This window comes from Empidonax traillii, unplaced genomic scaffold, assembly GCF_003031625.1.
Source record: "Empidonax traillii isolate 1590-97213 ecotype Southwest subspecies unplaced genomic scaffold, ASM303162v1 scaffold1002:size361594, whole genome shotgun sequence".
Lineage (NCBI taxonomy): Eukaryota > Metazoa > Chordata > Aves > Passeriformes > Tyrannidae > Empidonax > Empidonax traillii.
In genome coordinates this window covers 110780-133520 of record NW_020956195.1, presented here as the reverse complement: position 1 = coordinate 133520, position 22741 = coordinate 110780, and the positions used below count along the sequence as shown (strand labels likewise).

General features: G+C 50.2%; 1 protein-coding gene across 1 annotated transcript in view; it reads left to right on the top strand.

Annotated features, from left to right (window-relative positions):
• Positions 1-22741, top strand: part of PAPPA2 (pappalysin 2) — a 90763-nt gene that overhangs the window by 45265 nt on the left and 22757 nt on the right. The window contains exons 12-17 of the mRNA XM_027903961.1: positions 74-211; positions 3694-3829; positions 4032-4251; positions 13835-14006; positions 16231-16408; positions 18693-18906. Coding sequence (XP_027759762.1) covers positions 74-211; positions 3694-3829; positions 4032-4251; positions 13835-14006; positions 16231-16408; positions 18693-18906 — 1058 coding nt within the window. The remainder of the gene's footprint in view (positions 1-73; positions 212-3693; positions 3830-4031; positions 4252-13834; positions 14007-16230; positions 16409-18692; positions 18907-22741) is intronic.

Genomic DNA, 22741 nt, shown 5'->3' with positions numbered 1-22741 from the left:
GGGGTTTTGTAGGTGCTGTTTCTCTCTGGCTTTCCTTGCAACTTTCTGAGTTGAGTTAAATCTCTCGTTTCAGGTATGTAAATCCCACCTTCACGATGTGCCAAAGGACCTTTTGCGGGCTGCCTGGTTCCCCTGTGCTCACAGCCAAGAGAATGCTCAGGGTCCAGATGAGGAGAAGACGCCCTTGGGTGATGAGGGAGTTTGGCTCAAGGTAAGTGAGGATGTGTGGTCAGGCACAGAGGATTTATTTGTCTTTATCCAGCACTTTGGTGACAAACCCCATCCTTTTCTGTCCAGTAGGAGCTACAGCAACCTTAAAAAATACTTGAGTAGGCCTCTCCGCAAAAACCAAATGCCTGTGTGGGGTTTTTTTGTATTTGTCTCATTCTCAGTGTGAACAGCAGACCCATCCTGGGGCAGATTGCCAGGAGAAGGACAGTGCATGAAACCAAAATCCCACAGAAATGCCTTGAGGCTGAGAAACAACTTGCTCCTGTCTCTCCCCTGCATTCAAGCAGCGCTTGAACACCTGCAAAGGGAGGGCACAGACCATGTTTAAAGTCCTTTTTGCCTTTGTCCTCCGTGGCTGTGAAAAGCAGCAGAGGGTATCCAAATATACTCTGTCATCCTGAGGGGTCCAGAGCATCACAGCAATCAGCTGTGGCACACAGGTCCTTCTGATAACCCCAGACCAAAGCTGACACTTCTGTGCCCCAAGGTGCTGGTCCTTCAGCCCAAGAGGGGCTCGGGGGCTGCCTGGGGAGCTGGGGGCAGCCTTTGGGAGGATCAAACCTCTCGGTCCCAACAAGCAGAGGAGCAGGACAGAGGAGAGCTGAGGGTTAGGCCAACAGCACTTTTACAGCGTTGGGTTTCTGACCACAGGCACAGCTTAGAGGTTTTGTGGCTGCTGCCTGGTGTTTCTGGAAAGCCAGGCTCTGGCATGCTGCTCCCTCTGCAGTCTGAGACGCATCTTGCCCTGCTTTGTTCGAGGTTCTCTAGAGAGGACTCTTCCCAAAACTCTCAGATGATTTGGCGGATCATCAGACCTGAGTCAGTAAACACGGGTATTGCTCTGAGGTCCTCTGTCTCTCCAAAAAAACTTCCTTTAACCTTTTTTTTTTTTTTTACTTTTCCCGCTCTTCCTTGTCTGTGTGTTCACAACCCACTTTCTGGCTTCGGTGTCTGGCCATGACAAATGTGCCTCCTTTCTTCCTTTGGCTAGTGAGAAAGAAGCAATCCCCCCCCTCTGCCCTACCTAGATGAAAGCTTGCTTTCCACTTCTCACCGGGGGTTAAAGCGTGTTCCAGTTTTATTGGAGCTTGTGGTCAGTTCTCTTCCTCTATGGATGTTTATATTAAAGACTTTCATTACTGGTTCTCTGTGCTCTCTCTAGGAGTGCTATTATTTTCCGCCCATAAAATTATTTATGGACTAGTAATAAATATGCCCTTTTTCTCTTTTTTTTTCTTTTTTTTAATAGAGTTGGCCTGATTGGTAACATATTGGGTTGGGAAAGACAGCTTTTTTTTTTGTTGACAATTTGCCTAGCCCAGCTGCCTGCCCGGGCAGGAATGGTGCTGTTGTTGCACACGTGTACCCACGTGCACGTGGGTGTTTTGTGGCCACCGACTCCCATGGCTGTTTTAAAGGTGTTGCACCTGTGTCACCCAGGTCAGAGCTGCACCACAAAGCTCCCTGGATGACAGGAATTGCTTCCTGTGGTGTTTCTCAAGAGGTGGCACCAATGAGCAAGGGAAAGGCTGGGTCCAAGAATCACGGAATGGTTTGGGTTGGAAGGGAACTTAAAGGCCCTCCAGTTCAGACCCCACCTTCCACTAGACCATGTTGCTCAGGGCCACATCTGGCTTGACCCTGACTGTTTCCAGGCATCCACAGCTGCTCTGGGCAACCCTGTGCCAGTGTTTTACCATGCCTGCTGCCATGCTGGGAGCAAGAGGTGTGTGTGTTTGTGCCACCTAATGAAACGTCTGCCAGGCCCTGTGGGTTTGTCTGCAGATGGGAAATGTTGTGATTTGCAGATATCCAGTCATGCTTTGTTCTCAGTTTTTAATACATCTGATGAGGAGAGACATCAAAATCCCTTGTAAGCAAGTCAGGATGTGTAACGTGCAGGAAATTAAACAGAAAGGGGGAGAGGGAGGGAGGAACATTAAGGAGATAGCCTGCTGTGGCCAAGCACGTAATAGGTATTGAAAAGGATTGGGCTGATAATCAACTCAGCTACTGTTGGTGTAACTTGGGGCCAGTATCCTTCACCCTCGTGTAGATGCACTGTAGGAAGGGAAAGACTAAACTCTCTCCACCTTAAGCTGTGTAGTCCAGGGAAAGCCTCACCTGACCTCTCCAACCATCTCTTCTCCCCTGAGGAACCACACTGGGAGGAGGAGGTGGTTGGGTTAAAACTGGCTGGCTCCTTGGGACTTTCCAGCCGTAGCTCTGTCCTGGGGTGCTCCTTGGAGCTGGTTGTGAGCACTACTGGCTCTTCCTGCTTTCCTGTTTCTTTTCCTTCCTCCCTCTGCTTGTCTCACCAAGGGAGACAGTGGGGGTGTACCAGATGAAAATGTTTGAGCCCTCTGGTCCACTCCGTGCAGCCAGGCCAGGTCTCCAGGAGAGCAAGCCCTGGCTCAGGGAGCAAGTACACAGCAAGGGGGACTCACTCGTGGGGTGTTTGCTGCCGAGCACCTCCCTGCAGGGCAGGACCCCTGAGCTGAAGCCCAAGGCTTTCTCCCGTTCCACGAGTGAACAATGCCTGACGTGGCACAAATCCCCCTCCCCAAGGCTGGGCTGCCACCACAAACCCGCGTGGTTGTCCCCTCCACTCCCACAGCCGGCTCCTTGGGCTGTGCCCGGCCAGCTGGGACTTGTCCTCTTCCCAAATACACCTTGGCCTCGGATTTCTGAGCTTCCTCCATGCCAGTGCTCGACACAAACACTCTATCGGGCGGATCTTGATCAAAACACATCTCTGCACTGGGTGTGGGGGGGTACCAGGGTGGGGGAGGAAAACATTTCTGTCTTCTTACTCCCAAAGAACACCTGCCCTGCCATGACTGATGCCATGAGTCTCCTGTAGCCTTCGGGGCTGCAGACAAGTGGCGAGTTGTCGGCTCTCCTCGCAGGCAGGGCTTCTTCCCACAGATCTTTCCACGTGTTGGCTGACGGACAGTTTGCAGTCACTGTGGGTACTGGGGACATTCTTTGGGATTGTTTTGGGGTTTGGGTTTTTTTTTTTCACTGGTGACATTTTGGAGGCAAGGCTGGTAGCTGTCTTCTCTGGGTGCCTCGCTTGCCTGGCCAGCACTGTGTGGGGTGGGAGTTGAAGCCTGGTGAAGAAGAGGCAGTAAAAGTGGTCACCCTGGGCTTGCTCAGTTTTAAGAGCGGCAAATGTGGGTGCTGTGAAGATGCAGTAAATTTATGGCAAGGTGGGACTGATACATGTGGAGAAGACTAGTAAAAGGGAGAAGAGAAATTAGGAGGGAAAGGGCCCTGTTCCTGCTCCCTTCCTTCCTTTCTCTCTCTTCCCACCCATTTGCAGCCCTGCACCTCTGCAGTCTCTGACCACTTATTCCTGCTCTCTCACTGTGTTCTCTCTTTCTCTCTCTCTTACACATGAGGGATTAGAAAAGCCGTGTTTGTGCCTGCTCTCAGGGTCTCTTCTGCCCTCCTTCCCAGGTTTGCTTTGAGAGACCTGCAGTGCCCACCTCCCTCCTGGTCTTCCTGGCCTCCTCCGGCACTGTCCCAAGCCAGCAGCACAAGCCGATGGTCACTGTCCAGCTGACTGACACAGACGGAGGGAACCGCTCTCTGGGTGAGCAACCTGAGGGCTGTGAGAGCAAGACACAGCTGTGATCTCTCACTGAGCTCGGTGCTGCCGTCCCCCTGTCCCCACCTGTGGCATTTTCTGCCTCCCGCCCCGGTCTGTCGGGATGTGGGGGCAGGAGTGCACGAGGTGAATCAGAAGCAAAGCCCTGGGGCTGAACTGGTGGCTTCTTTCTTTGCCCATCTCGCAGGGACGTACGAGCTGTCGTGCCAGCACAACCCCCTCGTCGTCAACGTGACCCAAGGCCAGGAGGGCCCATCCCGCCCGGTTGCTTCGGCGCTTCTCAACTTCTCCTCCCCTCTCGTGGGCGTCGCGGCCGTGGCCTTGCGGACCCCAGCTCAGCCTGGCTCCTCTGGCCCCGCCACCTGCCTCCTGCAGCATGAGGAGGGCTGTGGCCATCGGTGCTACAGGTACGGTCTCCTCAGGGCGTGTCCCAGTGGGCACCCAGGGTTACCTCTCTCTCCTCTGGGGATTTGTGCTTCAGGTTCTGGGGGTTTTGTCTTCTCGTTGACTATTTTGTGATTGTTCTCAGGTGGCTTTTGAGGGTTTTTTTGGAAGTTCTGATGTAACGAGCCTTGGTTTGCTTATCTTCCTGGGGTGGGGGGAAGGCACAAAACCAGGTTTTGTGCGTGGCTTGTGCATCTGCACAAAACTGTATTAAAGGAGCGTTTCCTGGTGGGAACAGCAAGCTCCGTCAGCTAAGAAGTTATCACTGAGGGTTGTTGCTAAAGCTGAAGTGTCAACTTCTTCAGCAAGTGCTTTACAAGCTCCATCTCCATCCATCCCAATCTTCCCCACGCTGTGGAAGGTGGAGATGAAGCTCTCCTCCTCCTCTCTGTGCTCGTACCCGACCTATCCCAGGCTCCTCGCCAAGTCTCGCGCTGTCCCCGTCATAACACGCCGATAACGCTAATAGTGGCAATCAGCACTTGAATTTATTGATTTATTATTGTGTCTGCCTTCATAAGGCATCAAGTGAGAGTCTGTTTGCAGAAGGGGCACCGCTCTCCTAGCGGGCTGTGCTGCTGAAAGGATGGGGAAGGACTGGTGTCCAAAATAGACTAAATAAACAAGGCAGTAGGATCGTGCCGAGCGGAGGCACAGACCCAAGGAGGAGCAAAGGGCTGGTGCTCAGGCTGTGTCCTAGAGGGGTGGCAGGGCTGACGACAGCCGGACCTGCCAAGTCTGGCTTTGCTTTCGGGTCCCAGGCTCCCTGAAGTTACACGCCTGTGCTGATCCAGGGCTCCGGCTCAGCCAGTTACTCAGCCCGTGCCACTGGGAGTACTGAGCTTTGAGTCGAGCTTTGCTGGAGCTGTGGGGGTGTTAAGCAGAGAAGGGCTTTGACCAGGGTCATCACATCACTGCTACTGTTGTATTTGTCCTGCTGACGGCCCTGGATGGACAAATGCCCCTGATAACAAATCAGTGTGCGTGTGTTTGCCTAAAAGCCCGTGGGACTGTGGTACAATTGATTTATGTAGAGTTCTGGAAGCCATGAATATCCTGAAGTTGCTTTTTACTTTCTCTCTCTCTTTTTTTTTTTTTTTTTTAATACTATTTTTTCTTTTTTAAGTGCATGTGTGATTTATACAGAAACATAAATCTTAGTGAGTCAGCATGTAAATATTATTCTCAGCCTTACATTAAAGGATCAGCGTCCACCTGAAATGCAGTACGTTTCCTCCTGGTAACTGTTACAGCTATGTACCCACATGCTTCTAAGACCCCAGCCAACTGATGTGGTTTTTCAATTACATTTTCTCATCCCTTAAAATAATTCTGCATTCTCGTTGCTGGAGAGCCTCCCCCTCCCCCTCAGAAGTGACTGCGAGGAGGAACAGACTGACTGGACCCAGCTGAGCCTTGACTAGGGATGGGGAGATGCCCATATAGGGGCAAATAGAGTGGAAAATAGATGTTTTTCTCTTAAAAGTCTCGTTGTATCTGAAGCACGAGCCAGTCCCCATATCAGCAAGGCACACCGAGCTGTGTGCTGTCCCCTCTGCATGGGCACAGCAGGATCCTCCTGTCTCCTCTTCCCTTCCCTGCCATCCCACGGGCTCCCCGTGGCCTTGGCTTAGCAGCAGTACGCTGAATTGCAGGGTGCACACACGCCCTGAGCAAATACTCAGAGTAAATCAGATTTGCAGAGCTTTCAGAGTAGGAAATGCTATTCGTAGTATTGATTTTCTGGACTTAAAGGCTTAAATATTTAGAGAGTTTAGGCTTACAGCCTCCAGTAGCCACACTAATAATAAGGGATCTTCCTCTGTTAAGTCAGGAAACATCCAACTATCCCCCCCTTACTATATTTTTAAAATCATCTCCAAAATAGCATAGCAGTATTTTTAAGGGCTAACAATTCATTTCGTACAAAGCAGAAGGACTCCGGGAGAGAAAAAAAAAAAATCCTCTATAAAAATCCAGGAATAGAAAACCTTCAGAGGCTGAGAGACAATCAACTGTAAAAGATCCCAGAAGATCCGTGTTCCTCCTGCACAGAGTTGAACTGGCCGTTTGCACGCACCCAGCCTCACATCCACAGTACGTGCATGTGAGTGCTTTCCCAAAATAACCCGAGAAAGGGACAGTAACAAAAGCAAAGAAGGAATGAGGTTTCCTGACTTCAGCCTAGAAATGCTCGTTGCCAAAATAATAAATACATGACAGCTTGGCATTTCTGTAGCATCTCTCGTCTTGAGGGATCTCTCAGTGCTTTGCAGGCTGGGGAAAACACCGACATCGCGTTTAGGCTGATGAAACGCAACCCTCTCCAGGTCAGGGTGCAGCAGGCGTTTGGTGCTGGAAAAGTGCATCCTTGTTCTGAAGCAAGAGTTGCCTCCTGCTTTCATAGCCACTCGAGGCTGGCAGAGAACTTGCAGACCAGAGCAGTGGTGTCTGCCCATCCCACCTCGCTGCTGTCACCAGGAACCCCTCTCTACTGTCTCTGTTAGCAAATCAGGAGTCCTCTTTGCTTTCTGTACCCAACCTTCAAAAGTCAGGCAGAAATCAAACTTTTAACAAGTTTCCACCCAGAAGACTCAAACTCTCTCAAGCTTTCATCTTTTCCTTTGCGTTTTCAAACTGAGCCGCAGACCCTCCTGTTTTCCTTGGTACAGGCTATACCCTGAACCAGGGGAACATATTTCATTTCCTCTGATATGTTTATTTTTAACTTGGTTTTATTTTTAGTGTGTTTTAGTTTTTGCTAGCATATGCTGGGAGGTGGCGGGGGGAGTTCACGGGAAAGGTGCTACAGGAGGTGATCTGTGTTTTTGTTTGCGTTTCCCGTGTAGTTCCACCCCCCCAGAAGTGGGTGTGAGGTGTCCAGGGGAGTCTGGTTTGGATTCCTTTTGTATGGAAAGTGGATGTCAGGGAGAGAAAATCAGATGGAGGAGGGGGTTGTTTATTTATTGTCAATTTGTAAACTTAGCAAAGAGGGCTGTTTCCCAGACAGGTTTTTATTTGGTTTGTTTTCTTTCTTCCAGGCACCAAGTTAAGCAGGGTCAGTGTACAAACTGCGTCTGTGCCATTGTGAAGATTTATGGGGACCCTGGGTAGAGATGCTGGTGTCTTATTTTGTAGAACTGTAAAATGGCTTGGGTTGGAAGGGACCTTAAAGATCACGATTCTTTCCCTCTGGCCTAGGGTGCCCCATGGATGGAGTAACCATCCCTGGAGGGATTTAAAAGACGTGTAATTGTGGCACTTGGGGACATAGCTTTGTGGTGGCCTTGGCAGTTCTGGGTTAGTGGTTAGACTTGACCTTAGAGGGCTTCTCCAACCTAAGTGATTGCATGATTTGGGGGTCCTGATGATCTCCTTTCCTGGGGCATGGGCTCACCTCAGCCTTTGCCTCTGCCGCTGGGACCTCTAAAGGTGCTTCTCTTCCAGAATCAAAGCTTGTTGATCTCTGACATTTCTCTTGTGGGTCCCTGACTGGCTGATGGGCAGCAGTGGCTGAGGCTCTACTGTAGGACTTGATCATTCACTGCAATTGGTGGCTTCAGTGTCCAGGTGGGAAGGTGTCAGGGATAACCCTTGGAGGGACAGGGACCATTTTCATGGATCGACCCACTCCATTTGCTCTCTGCAGCCTATTCAGCTTATTGAGTTTAACTAGGAAAAAATATCTCCCAACACAAGCTTTTCATCAATTTGATCTCCAGTCAAATACAGGAGTTGTGAAACAGGGTGCTTGTTGTCACCTCATGGAAAGGGTCACCCAGTCCAATGAACTTGTTCCAAGCAGGACCAACCCCTGATACATTGTGGGAAGGTGGATTACAACACGGAACAGTTGTGTGAGGTGCAAGGCAGCTTTCCTTTCTGACCTTGGATCCTGGTGATACCCTGGAGCTTGATCTTGATTCCTTATTCTCTTACCAATATGGATCTTATGTGAATCATGCAAAGCCCTCTGTCCTTCCCGTGTCCCATGAAGAAGAAACAAGAACTGGGAGCTCCTGAGGTTTGCCTGCAGAGCCCTTGGTGTACCCCTGCAGGCGGCCTCCCCTGTTCTGCCCTGCCTTTCCTAATGTTATACAGGCTCAGGGATATTTTTTCAGAGGAATTGGATTAAACTCATCCTTTGGAAGGTTCTCTTATCTCCTGTCACAAGCTGCAGGAGGTGATGAGTCCACCATTTCCCCTGCTGAGCTGTTCTCATACCCAGTAACCCTCTCTGCTGAGAAGGTGCCTCTGATTTCAAGATGAAAGTTGCTGCTTTTGCTCCATCCTTGTCAGAAGGGTCTCAATGCCTCCTGCCACAGTTGACTTTTCTGTGTGTGTGTGTCTGCACAGAGCCATCAGATCCTCTCACTATCTCCTTTCTCTTGTGATAAATATTTTTTTGCTCCTTAAATCCTACAGCACAAGTCTTGCAGCTCAGCTATGGCTTCTGCTTGCAGCTCCCCTTTTGAAATCTTTCTGCTGTTTCTATGTCTTTCGTGGTAGTGGATGTGGATCAGAAGTGAATTCCTCTGGGCAAGCTGAGAAAATGAGGTGCAGTGTGTTCCTGTGGGCATTGGATATGGATAAAGGTGTTCTTTAGGTACAGACTGTCCTGGACCAGGTTGGGAAGCTGACTAGACCAAACCTGATGCCTCATTCAACCTCCCTTTCTGTTCTCCTATACGTCTATTTTGGTGTAGCAAACAATAACAAAAAAGAAGAAAGATGGAAAAGAACTCTCCAGAAATATATTAAATTGGTTTACTGTTGCTTCTTTTTTTTCCCCTTTGTCACTATGGCTGCAGAGGGGTCAACAGGCCAATTGATGTGTCACTGATGCCTTTTCCCTGTCTCCGAGGCAGATGACAGCAGATGACTCACAGGGATGTTATTTTTTTTGCCAAGTTTCTTTGGGAGTCACGTACAGAAGCAAACACCTTTTCTCGGGATGGCAACCTCAGTGCAGATCGTAATCAAGAAGCATCAGCCCCGTTGGGTCTGTACACGTAGCCTGCTCCCACAAGGGTGGTTGCCATCAGATTTACGGGAAAAGTGGGACCTTTCACCTCCACGGGAAACACGCCTGAAGGGAGACATTCCCAAGTATTTCCAAAACACCTTTCCTCATTTCCTAGCTATTCTCTTTTGCTAGACCACATTGGGGTAAACATCTTTTATCTCGCTGATGTTGAGTGCTACAATCCAGGCTCCACCAGCGTACGTGCAGTGACGACTTTTAACTTCGGGAGATTTGGCTGAAGCCTTTACCTTTCTGTCAACATCTCCTATAACCCCCCTCTACCCAAAAATTCGCACCATGAGAAGAACTTACAAGTTTCCCCTGTTAAGAGTTGGAGCTTGATGATAAGAGATGTTTTAGCAGCAATCTCTGGGTCGAAAGCTTGGGTAGATGCTGCAGCAATGTACAGATGATTTATTGCACCTTAGGCAGCTGTGCTACATTTGACTTGGCTTAGCTTGACGTGGGTAAATCTATCAGCATTTTCTGTGTTTTTTGAAATAACTGTTGTAAAACATGAAACTTCAGCTTTTCAGAATTTGGGATTTGTCACAACAAAAGCGGTGTCTCCCTACCTGCCTTGCCACCGCTGGCTCAACCTGCTCCATTGCTGGCAGTGGCTTTTATTCCAGAAGGATGAAGGATTCCGAAGAAAAGTTTTGCTCTAGTTTTGTGAATTGTTCTCATTTCAGGACAAGGCTCTTACCATTTTGGAGCAGTTAGGGCCATCACTAGGCAGAATTCCACAGCCTTCCAGATCTGAAACTTCCTTTGATGTATAAGTTATGGGTCTTGGTGAGCCCAGAAAATCGTGCAGGCTTGTGCTGACATGGAATAAGTTAGAAGAAAAATCTTGGTATTTTGTAAAAATGTTGTTGACAAATCATTAGTTTGAGCTTCAAAAAGATGCTGGGGTAGAAGTGGAAATTTTTTTGGATGTTTCAGGCAGAAGAAAAAAAAAATAAAAAAAATATTGGCTCATCCCACATCTTATATGGCCTGAATCAGAAATGGGCAGGAGTCAGGAGTTTGCAGCTGCGATACAGGAATTTCATTTATCATCAAAAGCAGAAAGAGCTCCTTCATGCTGAGATCAGAACTGGGCTAACTGCACCATTTCCTTGTCCAGCCTTCGCTAGGGTGTTCCAGGGGCTGGGAGCCGCGAGTTATTCCATGGCTTTACCCGAGTCCTGGTAAAGCGTGTGGATCATGATGGGGCCAGGCCACAGGGCTTTTTTCTTTTTCTTTTTTTTTTTTTTTGACCTGCACTTGTACAACACCAGGCTCAAGAGTGTCCTGGCCTGGAGTAAAGCAGTGACAGCAATGGTGATGCTGATAATGACAAAGGAAGTCACGGAATCACGGAGTGTGCTGAGTTGGAAAGGACCCACAAGTAATCAAGTCAGAGTTTGTAGGTAGAATTGATGTGTGGAGTTTTTTAAAAGCTTAGGGATATGTTTGAGACAATCAGGCAGCTTTTGGTGACGTGAGCCCCTCTTTAGGTCTGGAATAGCAACACCAGACTTCAAAGCTACATGTAGGATGAGAACAGCTTCTCGGAACTTGAGCTGATTGCTCTCAAATCATTTCCAGAATAAAACCTAGTGGGTTTTTGTGGGATTAGGGTGTAGTTAATCACAGAGAAAACAGTGATAGATTAGTCATCTTCTGGGACAAAGAAAAAGGTAATTATTTCAACCAAAACCTTTCTATGATTTCTAAAATAGATCTGCATGCACATACAGAACTTGTGCATGAGTATGTAAGTGTGATAGATATAAAAAGAAATATTTTGATATTTTGATTTATGACCTGTAATTATCAGTCTCTTATGTATAACTACCCTATATAACACTTTGTATTTATAATATAGTAAGAAACTTGCTGATCTCTCAGTCTACTGCCAGTTACACTTCTGAGCTGGTGGAAAACCTGATGTGCCCAGTAGTGCTGAAAAGGATCAGTTCCTGGTTTATTGCTATTTAATAACATCATTGTCCCAGCTGCTGAGGCTGCCCCAGATGATGTACTAACCCTCCACCAGCACCAGCAGAGCTGCTCCAACCAAGCTCTTGGCCTGGATGTGTCTGGAGCGTGCCACCACCCACCCTTGATCCAGTGCTGTGATGAGCACACGCTTCATAACTCAATTTTGTGACCATCAACCCTTACTGTGAGGGTGCTGAGGCCCTGGCACAGGTTGCCCAGAGAAGCTGTGGATGCCCCATCCCTGGAAGTGTCCAAGGGCAGGTTGGATGGGGCTTGGAGCAAGCTGACCTAGTGGAAAGGTGCATACCCATGACTGGCATGGAAGGGGCTGGGATGCAGAAGCAAGGCTGGAAAGAGAAGTTCTGCTCCTGCATAGACATGCACACAAGGAAGTTTAGGACAGCAGCTCCATGGCAGGGAGGTGGAGTTAGGGATGGGAGGATGTGTGTGCTGGGGGCACAGGCAGGGAGCAAAGCAACTGCCCGGAGAAGGTGACTGCAGGAGGGGAGGGAGGGGAGAGGGCTACAATTGGTACCAGATGCCCTCAGAAGCTAATGACCTGACAAACGCTGTTGCTCATAAAACAAATTCTTTAAAAAGGAAGCAAATGGAAATATAAGCTAGTGAAAGAATTTGCAGCAGCTGCCCTGAAACCATTTCTCACTTCATAAACAGGTCTGCATTGAAAAAACAGCCCCTTTCTTCTTGTTCTCCTTTGTGGTCCCCTCCTGTGCCCACCGGCTCTTTCAGGCCTGTGGCCTGCAGGTTTCCACCGTGTCTTTGGCTGGGTGGACTGGTCCAGAGTCAACAGCACATTGTGTTCCCTCAGCGTCTGTGTCGGCACCGATTTTTTTTTTTTTTTTTTTTTTTTTTTTTTTTTTTTTTTTTTTTTTTTTTTTTTTTTTTTTTTTTTTTTTTTTTTTTTTTTTTTTTTTTTTTTTTTTTTTTTTTTTTTTTTGGTGTCATTTGTGGTATTTCTAGCTGTGCATCCTTGGCTGGAGAGGGTGAGTGGAAGGCAAGAGGCAGAGGCTTGCCTCTGCTTGCCTCTGCCTTGCTGGGAGAAAGGCAGCCCGTGGAAATGGCCAGGAGCCCTGGGCAAAGCAGGGAGCAGAGGGAAGCGAGGCGTTGTTCAGGTACAACTCCTTCCCTTCTCTCCTCGCTTATTGCATGAAGCTGCAGCACCTCTGCCCCTGACTGAGGAGGGCTGAGGTCAGTTTTTGTACCTACAGCACTTGGTAACAGATAAAGCCAGACCGATGGATGATCAGAGCATTTTGTGTCAACCCCATGTCTTGTGCCCAATCCATCCCAAGTATTTAACCTGCTGGCTGCATTTCACTGATGGAGATCATAACCCTTCGGCCAACACTACTCTTCACTGTGGGATTATTTGGGATGCTTAAATAATCAGTACCTAACAACTGGTCCTCAGTGGGAAGCTGCTGCAGTGAGGAGGGTGTTTATTTCCAAGGAACTGGTGATGCCTTGCAAATTTTCCTGCAATCTCTTATAACTTGTAGTGGTGCCCAGGGGAGGTTATTCCTCCTTTTAGCTTTGTCTCACCTTAGTGGCTGTGGGTGAGTCTGTAGCGCCGGATCAGGTGCACGCTGGGATGGTCTTGATCCCAAAAAGTCTGGCATGCACAGGCTTGAAATGCTGTGTGGGTTTGTGGGAAGAGCAGAGGTGCTGGAGACCATCACAGCTGAGTGGGAAGGTGACAAAAATGGGGTGGAGGAGCCAATTGCATGTCCAGCTTCTCCCTTCTACCCCACAGGCTGTGGTTGCAGCTGTGTGGACGTGAAGAGGGACTGCACATCATCCAAAGACTATCTCATGGATGGTTCTCTGCGAGAGTTTCTTCTCCAACTAAACTTTTCCTCACAGTTGGAGAATCCTCTGTGGATCCTCTGATGTCTAATACAGAGTTTGACATACCTGACACCCTTCTATCAGCAAAGGCTTTAAAAAAGCCCTTCATCTTTTTCTTCCTGGCCATCTGTTTCTGCAAGTTTTGTCTCATCCTGTACTAAGGCTGACTGAAATTGAGGTGTGGATTCAGAAGCCACACAAAATTGTACCTCCTGCCTCCCCTCTCTTTGTCACCTGCCTCTTTTTGTTCTCTTGCTCCACCTGCAGCGAGGCCCTGTGGTGCCAGGCCGTGTGCAGGCTCTGTGCCGTGCAGCCTGCACACCCTGGGGCAGAGGAGCTGGAGTATCCTCACCAGGCAGCATGGGTTTTGGAATGTTGTTGAGCTGTGCCTCCTTTCATCCCCTTGAAAAGGACACGGTGGTTGCTGGGAAGGGGTGAGATGGGGTTGGGGTGAGGTTCAGCCAAGGCAGAGCTGGGAAAAAGTACCCTGCTGACATCATTATAAGGAGACTTGAAGCCTGGAAGAAGCTGGGGCTGAGGGATAGGTGTGCATCTCTAGGCATCTGCGACCTGCTGAGTGTTCCATGCAGGGGCCACCTGGAGAGAGCCCTTCCTCGCTGAAGGAACCCACTGGTTGATTCCTTCTCTCTTCTCCTCCACAGCTGTGCCCACGGTGCCTGTGTGGGATCAGGAAGCTGCACACAGCCCCTCCTTGCTCACACTGCCACCCAGAACTGTACCTCTGATGGCCCGGGGCACATGGTGTGCACCGTCACCTGCCAGAGGGGCTTTGTCCCCCGCGCCAGCAATGGGAAGAGCCTGGGCCCCAGCCAGGTGAGTGGACCCTCAGGTGGGAGTGACCTCGTGGCCTGTTGGACCAGGGCCTAGTTAAGAAAGATTTAACCTCCCTGCAGTGGTAGGAGTGACCCCAGAACACCTTGTTCCTCCAGCTCCAAACTCCTCGCTGCATTTCCGATAAATCCCAGCCCAGTGTTGCTCCAGTGCTGGACCTCTGTGCTCATGGCTGGTGGTCCTGCTCTGGAGATCCATCTCCTTCCCTTGTGGCAGTCCTACTTCTCCCAGCCCAGTGCTGGCTGCAGACCACAGCTCTGCCAGGCTGAAAGTCACTGCAGGGGATGTCCCAAGCCAGGGAGATGCACTCCCGCAGAGGGGAGAGGTTGGCATTCCTGTTCTCCGTTGGGCATCGCTGGGAGGGTTAAACATCCCTGGGATGTTTTCTCTCTTAAAGCTGAAGTTAATGGCTGAGGAAAAAATGAAGTCATTGCAGAGCAACTATATTTAGCGGCAACTGAGAGCACGGAGAGCTTTTCTTCCTTTGTGTTGCGTTGCAGTAATGCTGCCCACGCCAGCGGGGCAGCACAGAGGTCACCATGAAAGAGTTTGTCCCACTTTCCAGAGGGCTGGGGGGTGCCTTGTAAAAGCCACACGCCAGCACAGCTCTTAGCTGTTGACAGAGGAGACCTGGGACCGATGTGTCCTTGGGAGCTGAGCTGCCTTGGATCCGGGCAGTCACCTTGGCAGGGCTGTAGGCACAGCACGTCCTGTCCTTAGGATGTTCCTGGAGGGGGGAACTGGAGTCTCTGGGGCTGAGGTGGTTCCCATGCCAGACAGTGAGGGCGTGAACTCGTGTGGACGGATGGAGGTGAGTTGGGCCATCTTAGCGGGGAGGACCTTTCCTCTCCTTGGAGAACTGCAAGTGCTTGTGGCACCTGGCAGGCGGGTTCCCCATGCTGCAGCCATCGGTGTTGGCCAGAGGAGAGGTGGGTACTGGAAAGTGTAGCAGGGCAGCTGGGGATGCCCTGCTCAGCCCCTCGTCACTGGGAGGTTATTAATTACGTGGCCACACGGCTCTGTGGGCCGAGGCATGCCCAGGGAAAACAAAATGTTCCCATTCTCTGAAATGAAACCGCACAAAATAAATCTGCCTCGGGTGACAGTTCTCCTGTGTTTGGCAAAGAGATGGGAAACTTCTGAACTTCACCATGTCGCTGTCACAGCAGATGGCAGCTCGCAAATGCCTTGCCCCGAGGCCTCCAGTGATGTTACTGGTCTGGCTGTGACCTTGCTCACCTCGAGGCATTTTGGGAAAATGCACGCAGTTCTTCTCCTGAGCATCCTCTTCACCTCATTCAGCCACACTGTTATCCTGATATACACTCCAGAGGACCTGACCCAAGTTTGGTGATGTCCTTCAGAGCCACCACATCCAAGTTCAATAAAAACATTCTGAGAGGGAGGACAGGTCACACGTTTGACTGTACAGGCAGCATGAAGGGACATCAGGAATAGTTAAAAGACACCTCTTTGGTCCTTAGCCCCTCGCTGAGGGCTGGTGGGATTGGAGTGAGAAGTTTGGGAGTGGAAATCAATAATGTGGTTGGAAGGGACCTTTAAAAGATCACCCCTCCTCATGGCTAGGGACACCTTCCACTAGACCAGGTTGCTCATGGCAAACCATCGTCCCCCACCCGGTTTTGATGAAGTTGGTAGCACATTTTGACCATGTTTAGTGGTGGGACCGCGGGGGTTTGCGTTCTCATGCACTCCCCCATCTGTGTAAGGGCTGTTTAATTAGGATTGGTAAATGAGGTTTTATGATTTCAGTGAGGTCTGTGGGCTGAGGCATGAGGGAATTGGTGCATTTAGGGAAAAACAATCAACAGAAGAGCTGCCTCACAACAGCTGAAGTAAGGCTTGATCTTTTAGGGGAGAAAATTGCAGTGCACAGAGCTGGGAATGACTTAGGAAGTTGGAGTGTATCTTAAAGGGATTTTCCTTTTTCCCTTACTGTGCTCTGGCACTGCTCAGACAGTACACAGTGGCGGAGGGTTACCCCAAGGGCCATTTGGTGCTTTCACACCCCACATGCCACTCTGTGAACAGGTAAGGGCTTTGTGACTCAGCGTCCAGAGTGGGGGGAAAGGGCACAATAGTGGAGGAAAAATGTTAAGAGAGCTCTCTTTGTCCTGAAGCCCGTGTTGCACCTTTCTGCTGTGGTGGCACACAGAACCTGATGGAGCCTTTGCTTTTTCTGCAGCAGGAGGTGGTGTTGACGTGCAGCTCGGGACGGTGGGACAGATCTGTGACTTGTGACCCCATCGACTGCGGTGTCCCCGACCAGTCCCACGTGTACTATGCCGAGTTCTCCTGCCCCATGGGGACCACCTACCTGCAGAGATGCTCCTTCTCCTGCCTCCACCCAGCCAAGCTTCAAGGTATGGTCTGGAGTGCTGAGGGACTTAACCACCCTTTTCGATGCTGCCTTTCCCCGCCTGTCCCAAATTGTTCAAACAGCTGGAATTTCCCATCTATCCTGGCTTCTGCCAGCCAGGTGGGCTCTTGCTTCCCAAAATGGTGGGTGTCCATTCCCCTCGAGCAGAGACACCACAGTGTGGGGATAATTCCCTCCGACTCCCATCCCCCGGCTGGCAGCCCTTATCCATCCACCCCAGAGCGTAGCGATGTCTTCTCCTGATAACTGGTGAGGCCCAGCAGCCTCAAGCATTACTGGGACGAGGGAGACAAGAAACATGCAGGCAGCCAGCGTGGACAGACAGAGAGGACTTCAGAGAGCCAGAAGTGGCTCGGTGCCTGGTGGCTGTGGGGAAGCCTGTGGTTCAGGGGGCCTGGGGCTGTACAAAGCCATAGAGACTGATGCCCACAGCTGCAGAGCACTCTGGGAGATGTTCACCACCCAGACACGCCACGGCCTGGCTTTCATTCTGCCGACTCCATCGATAGCCGCAGGAATGTTTTTAAGCCAGGCTGGAGAAAGAGAGCTACTGTTCCTGTCTGTGCAAGGGCTGAGCTGGATGGGATTTCGGGGGTAATTGCCTTGACAGCTTCAAGCGTTGGGACTTTGTGAGTTTCCACCAACGCCTTTGCTCTGAACAATCACATACAACAAATCATTTTAATGGGTGCCCTATTTTATGGAGACATTTATAGCTGAAACGTATGAGAATCATTTACTAAAAAAAAAAAAAGGGGGGAGCTAAATCTAAGGAGCAAAAACTGCAGGGAATTAAGGTCTCGTTTCGTGACGGGGGATGGTGGCAGATCCCCAGAGTGAGCTGATCAAAGGGTAGCATCAGCATCTCAACAGCCCAAATTCTGCATGAACCGATGCCCGCTGCCTTGGGTGGGTCAGCTGAGGGCAGAGCTTTAATTTGATCTTTCACTCACAGCCGCCTCTTGTTCCCACTGAAGTCACTGGGAGGTTTTCCATGGGCTCCCTCGGTGGGAAGGCGTCCCCTCAATGGAGCACCCTTCCAGCAGGATGGCTGGAGGTGCTTGGCCAAGGCTGCTGAGCCATGTGGGTAAACTCCTAGAGGTCCAGCTGATCTGGCTGAGCTGCCCAGGCAGGGACGTGCTCGATGCTTGTTCTCCCCGAAGGGCTCACGTCCTTGTGGGCAGGCTCTCAAGGCTGATCAGTGCTAAGAATAGGCAAGGAAAGGATGACACAGCTGTGTGGGACTGGGAGGTGGGGGATGACCCGTGGCGGCCCTGACCTGTCAGGAACAGGAGCACTGAGTGGAGATACGGTCCTGTGAGAAGAAAGCGTTGTTTGAAGGGACCACGGAGCAGCCTGGCTGCACCAGGAACTTGCTGATCCAGACCTCTCAGTAGGAGGAGTCCCATTCATTCCAGTCCAGCTTTTTCTCTTGCTCAGCAGTTCCTAGTGAGCCATCCATCATCCACACCGTGTGGGTGATGCAGTCCTGGACACCTCCTGCAGGCATCTGTGCATTTTTGGCCACCCATTTAGCTGGGTCTACCAGTGACAACAAAGAGCTGGTCTGTAACACTCAACCCAAGACTTTAATAGTGGATGGTTTGAATTCCCAGTCACACCAGAGAAGCCTCCCATGCCTGTCCTCCTGGCACTTTCCATCTTCCTGACTCTCAGGTTGCTGAGAGAGGTTGGGGGAGGCCTCACCCATGGAAACATTCACAGTGAGGTTGGATGGGGCTCTGAGCTACCTGATCTAGTAGAAGGTGTCCCTGCCCGTGGCAGGGGTTGTTGGACTAGCTGGCCTTAAGAGGTCCTTTCCAACCCAAACTGTTCCATGACCTTGCACTGCACATGTTACAGCTTGATAAGGGCAGGAAGGACAAGATGCAAAAAGCACCTGGAGAGAATGAAGATGGGCTGAACTAAGTATGACAGATAGGTGTCCTACCCAAAAGCCCCTGGCCCACTGGTGGCAATCCTAAGGCAGAGAGGGGAAGTTTAAGGGAAAGCTTTGGGGAGATTTGCAGAACCAAGATCCTTTCTCTGTCCCCTAGAAGTTGTCCCTTCCCTACTTCTGTCTGCATTCAAATATCTCCTCCCACAACCTGACCAAGCAGGCAATGAAGTCCATGGCCTTCGTGTTTGTTGCCTCCGTTGGTGTCAGTTTATGCCCCAACGAGGACTTTTGCTCTGAGCTCTCCTCAGCAGGACTCCACCCCTGGCTCAGCTGTAACCTCCACACCCTCCTTCTCTCTTGGGGTCAGGAACAAACGAGTGGCTGAGCTGCCTGGAGGACGGTCTCTGGTCGCTCCCTGAGGCCTACTGCAAGCTGGAGTGTGACGCGCCGCCCGCCGTGGCCAACGCCAAGCTCCTGGTCCCTCGGTGCCTGCAGGGGAACCACGACGTGGGCTCCGTCTGCCGCTACAAGTGCAAGCCTGGGTACCACGTGGCTGAGAACTCGGTGGACAAGCCCAAGAGGTGAGTCTGGGGCAGGTCTGTTATCACTCTTTCCTTGCTCCTCTTCTCCCGGTGAGAGCCAGGAGCAGAGGTGATGATGGTGCACTGACAGTCTTGAAGAGCTGAACTGATAGGTAGAAGGCAGAGCATCTTGCTCTGATCACGCAGATTTCTTGAAATACAAGAGGCTTTCCTTGGCTAAGGTGAACCAGGTGGGGACAAGGGGTAATCTTCTTGTGTGTGTTAAGTGCTTTAACCCTAAACATGCAGATTTTCCTGTGCACCTCCAGCATATTTGTCTCTTGGTGAAAATTAAGCACCAAGTGAAGTGTTTGCAGACTCCCAGGTAATTGGATGTAACAAGGTGTGGGAAGATTCCTGGAGCTTTTGTCTTTCCTGAAAGTGATGAAATATAGAACAAGGCACTGTAAGAATGAATGGCTGCCTCTCGTCAGGGTTAACATTTCACCCCCTTGCGCCTCTTGGCCAAATTTAATCTCCAGCGTTGACATTTCAATGGGAGAAGATTTTTCCCGATGCTTTGGGGAAAAATTCCTGGTGGTTCACTAGCCCTGCTCAGCCAATATCGCGACGCTGGGGGGTAAAGCAGCACTTTGTCTGCAGTGCCTCCAGCCAAAGTCCCCACTGGGTTTGGTCACTAAAGATTCCCTAGCACTGGCCGGGTCCTCCCCCAAAGTCTTGATTCTAGCCCAGATCAGGTAATTATGTGCTAATTGTTTAATGCCCCCTTCCAGTTTTAATTGGATGCAGACTTTGTCTCTTCTTTGCTCTGGGGTAGGGTTGTTGTGCAGCGGGAAGCAGTTGCCAAATTTCTTGCCTTGTAATGAAGGAAGTGGTTTCTGTAAACAGCTTTTCACAGTGTTAGGAGCGTTTCTTGGGCCAAGGGGAGCTGAGCAAATCATGATTATGGCTGTGATCACATGGACTGCTTTGCAAACTGCAGAGCAGCTTGCATGCCTGTGGCACTTCAGGCACTGGACGTGCAAACAGATCGACTGAGCTTGCAAAGTTAGGCCACCTCCGTCCTGCTGCAGCAACTGCTGGTAAAAAGGATGTCCTCTGGGAGATCCTGAGGCTCCTCTGGTGTGTGACTAAGGTCCCCTATGGGTCTGAGCAGCTTGTGAGACAAGTCAAGGAAAATCATGTGAAGTGGTTTGCATTTTCACAGCAATGCTTGTTGACATCGCATTCTCACGTTTGCTAACGTTATTATTGTTGCTGCTATTTCATCTGAAGTCTCTGATGGTGGAATACAAAAACCACATAAAGAGAAAATGCATGGCTTTCTTATCGTGCAGATTAACTCTCCTATGTGAGTGGCCTGATCCCGAGCAGAAACCTTTTCTTGGAAGTGTAAATGTCATTGTACGGTCTCATCTGGAGCTCTGCATGTAGACTCAGCATGAGTACAAACCCCTTGGCATGGTGTAGCAGCTACTAGCCAGTAACTGGGCCAGTCAGCTGCTGGATTGCTGGAAATCCTTCTGGTGTCTCAGCCCTGGCAGGGAGAGGATGGAAGCTGCCAGAGTGAGAAGTTTTTTTTCTTCGATCAGACCAGTTTTGTAAAACGTGAGGTGATGGAAAGCTCTGGAAGGGACAGGCGCTGGTGGGGTGCAGGTTCCCGGTGTGCAAGCAGGGGCTGAGCTGATGACTGGGACATCAGGTTTTAGGGTCTTCTGCTGTCTTTCTGGGTTCAGAAAACTGAGTTCTTGGTCTGTTGACTCCCTGTCGTCCATCAACCCAGCAAGCACGAGCCGTGGTAAAGGATTTAGTGCCATACAGGTGTTGCTGAGCACAGGGAAGCCAGGCTCTGTGTACAAAATCAGGCACGATCCATGACTGACACTGAAGATGCCTCATGCCCACTACCTAGCTCAGCCTTGGAAATATAGTCAGACTGCCTTTGAATTATTCTTGCTCTAGCTTTGCTCCTCATGTGGCAGCACTACAGTGTCCACCTTATGCAGGCCTGAATCATGGGTGGGATCCAACTGTCTCTGTCCAAGCCAAGATGATCTCGGGCACAGATGCTCATCCAATTCCCTCACTTCTGTTTTGCTGGTTGAAGTTTACTGCAGAAGCAGTAGGGATGCTTAGAAGGTGCTGAGAGCATAGCTGTAATTCACTTCCCATAGCATAAGTGGAAGAGAAGTGGGATGGAGAAATCTGACATGTCAGAGAAGATGCTTTTCTCTATTAACCTGGGTGAGGAAAGGCCCACGGGAAATCACTGCTTGTCAACAAGGGATCCTCGAGGAAACACTGATTGTGTAATCAAGATCCTGCCAAAGATTTGCTGCCTTTCTGCCGGCAGCATCATCTGACTGACAATGCTGACAGGAAGGGTAAAGATTTTTTGACTAAAGGAAATCTGTTTTTGGCCTGGAGAAGCCACATAACAGGAAGGTTTCCAGCTGCCAAGCTGTTTCACTTCAAATCCCAAAGTAAGGGGTAACAAGGGGAACATAACACATGCATTTGTGCTTTGTGATGGGAACTCTCTGGATTCAGGCAGGATCTGTTCAAAGGCAGCACCAGCCCACCACATGGATCGCACAAAGGCATGAACTGTCAAGGAGAAACGTTTGGCATCACCCACAGTTGCAGCATTGAAAAGTGTTGGCCTAAAAGTCGGGGGTCAGTTACTTTGGGGAAAATGGGCATCACTCCCTTGGTGCTCCTCACTGTTTCTTCCACCATAAAATGAAGCAGATCTCTGACAGGAGTAGACAAAGCCAGGTTGGATGGGGTTTGGAGCAACCTGGCCCAGTGGAAGGTGTCCCTGTCCATAGCAGGGGGGTTGGAGTAAGATGATCTTTAAGTTTCCTCCCAAACCGGTACAATTTCATGATTCTATGATAATATCTAGGAGCTCCTTTAGAGGAGCACTTTAATGCTGAGAGCAGGGTCTCAATTTGGGGACCAAGAAGGTCAGACCCTGCAGAGGGCTTATTTCACTTGCCCATTGTGGGATGATTCCCTGGAGAGAAGAGATTTGGGGATCACAAAGCTGCCTTTGGGAGGGATTGAGCCTCTTCCTGAGAGAATGAGGCAAAGAAGAATCTGGCACCCAGGTCTTTTCAGGCAACTTTTAAAGTCTCAGCCTGCATTTTGATCAGAGAGCAACAGAGCACAGCGCAGCCCCCTGAGGAGCTTTCATAGAGGTGTCAGCCTCTTTGTCTCCTCTCCCTTTGCAAAGACTACAGAGACCAGGAGAGAGGAAGAGGAGGTGGGAGAACACGGAGGAGAAAATGGGACTGGAAGGAGTTAGCAGAAAACAGAGTTCACAGCAGGCCAAGCAGGACAGCCTAACCCACGAGCATCCTGGTTTAGCAGGGCACCAGGCACGGGGTGCTCACTGTCTCTGCCCACATCTGGCCCCTTCCAGTTAAAAGGCAAACACCTGCAGAGGTGTGGGAGCCAAACAGCCAGGTAAAGAAAACACAGGCTGCCATCTGGGCTCGTCTGTCACTTCCACCTCTAAGGTCTCTGATGAATATTTACAGCCCAGGTCGCCCAGGCTGTTTGGAGCACAGCACTACAGGGTTCTACAGCTTTCTTTCAATTTACAGACAAATCTCCCTCCTTCCCCTCTATTCTTTTTGAAGATTGTCAGTCTCCTGCCGTGGGAGAGGAGATTTTAGGCTCATTTATCACCATTCCTGTACAGAGAATCCAGTTACCCCGAAGCTGGCTGCCTCAGGAGATGGCTGGCTCCCAGCCAGGCTCCTGCATGCTCAGCTCCTGGAGCTGGGTGAGTGCTCATGCCTTCACCTCAGATTCAGCCCTCTCTGGCCTCAGCTGCCTCCCCTGCCTCCTTTCCCAGTAGGTGTCT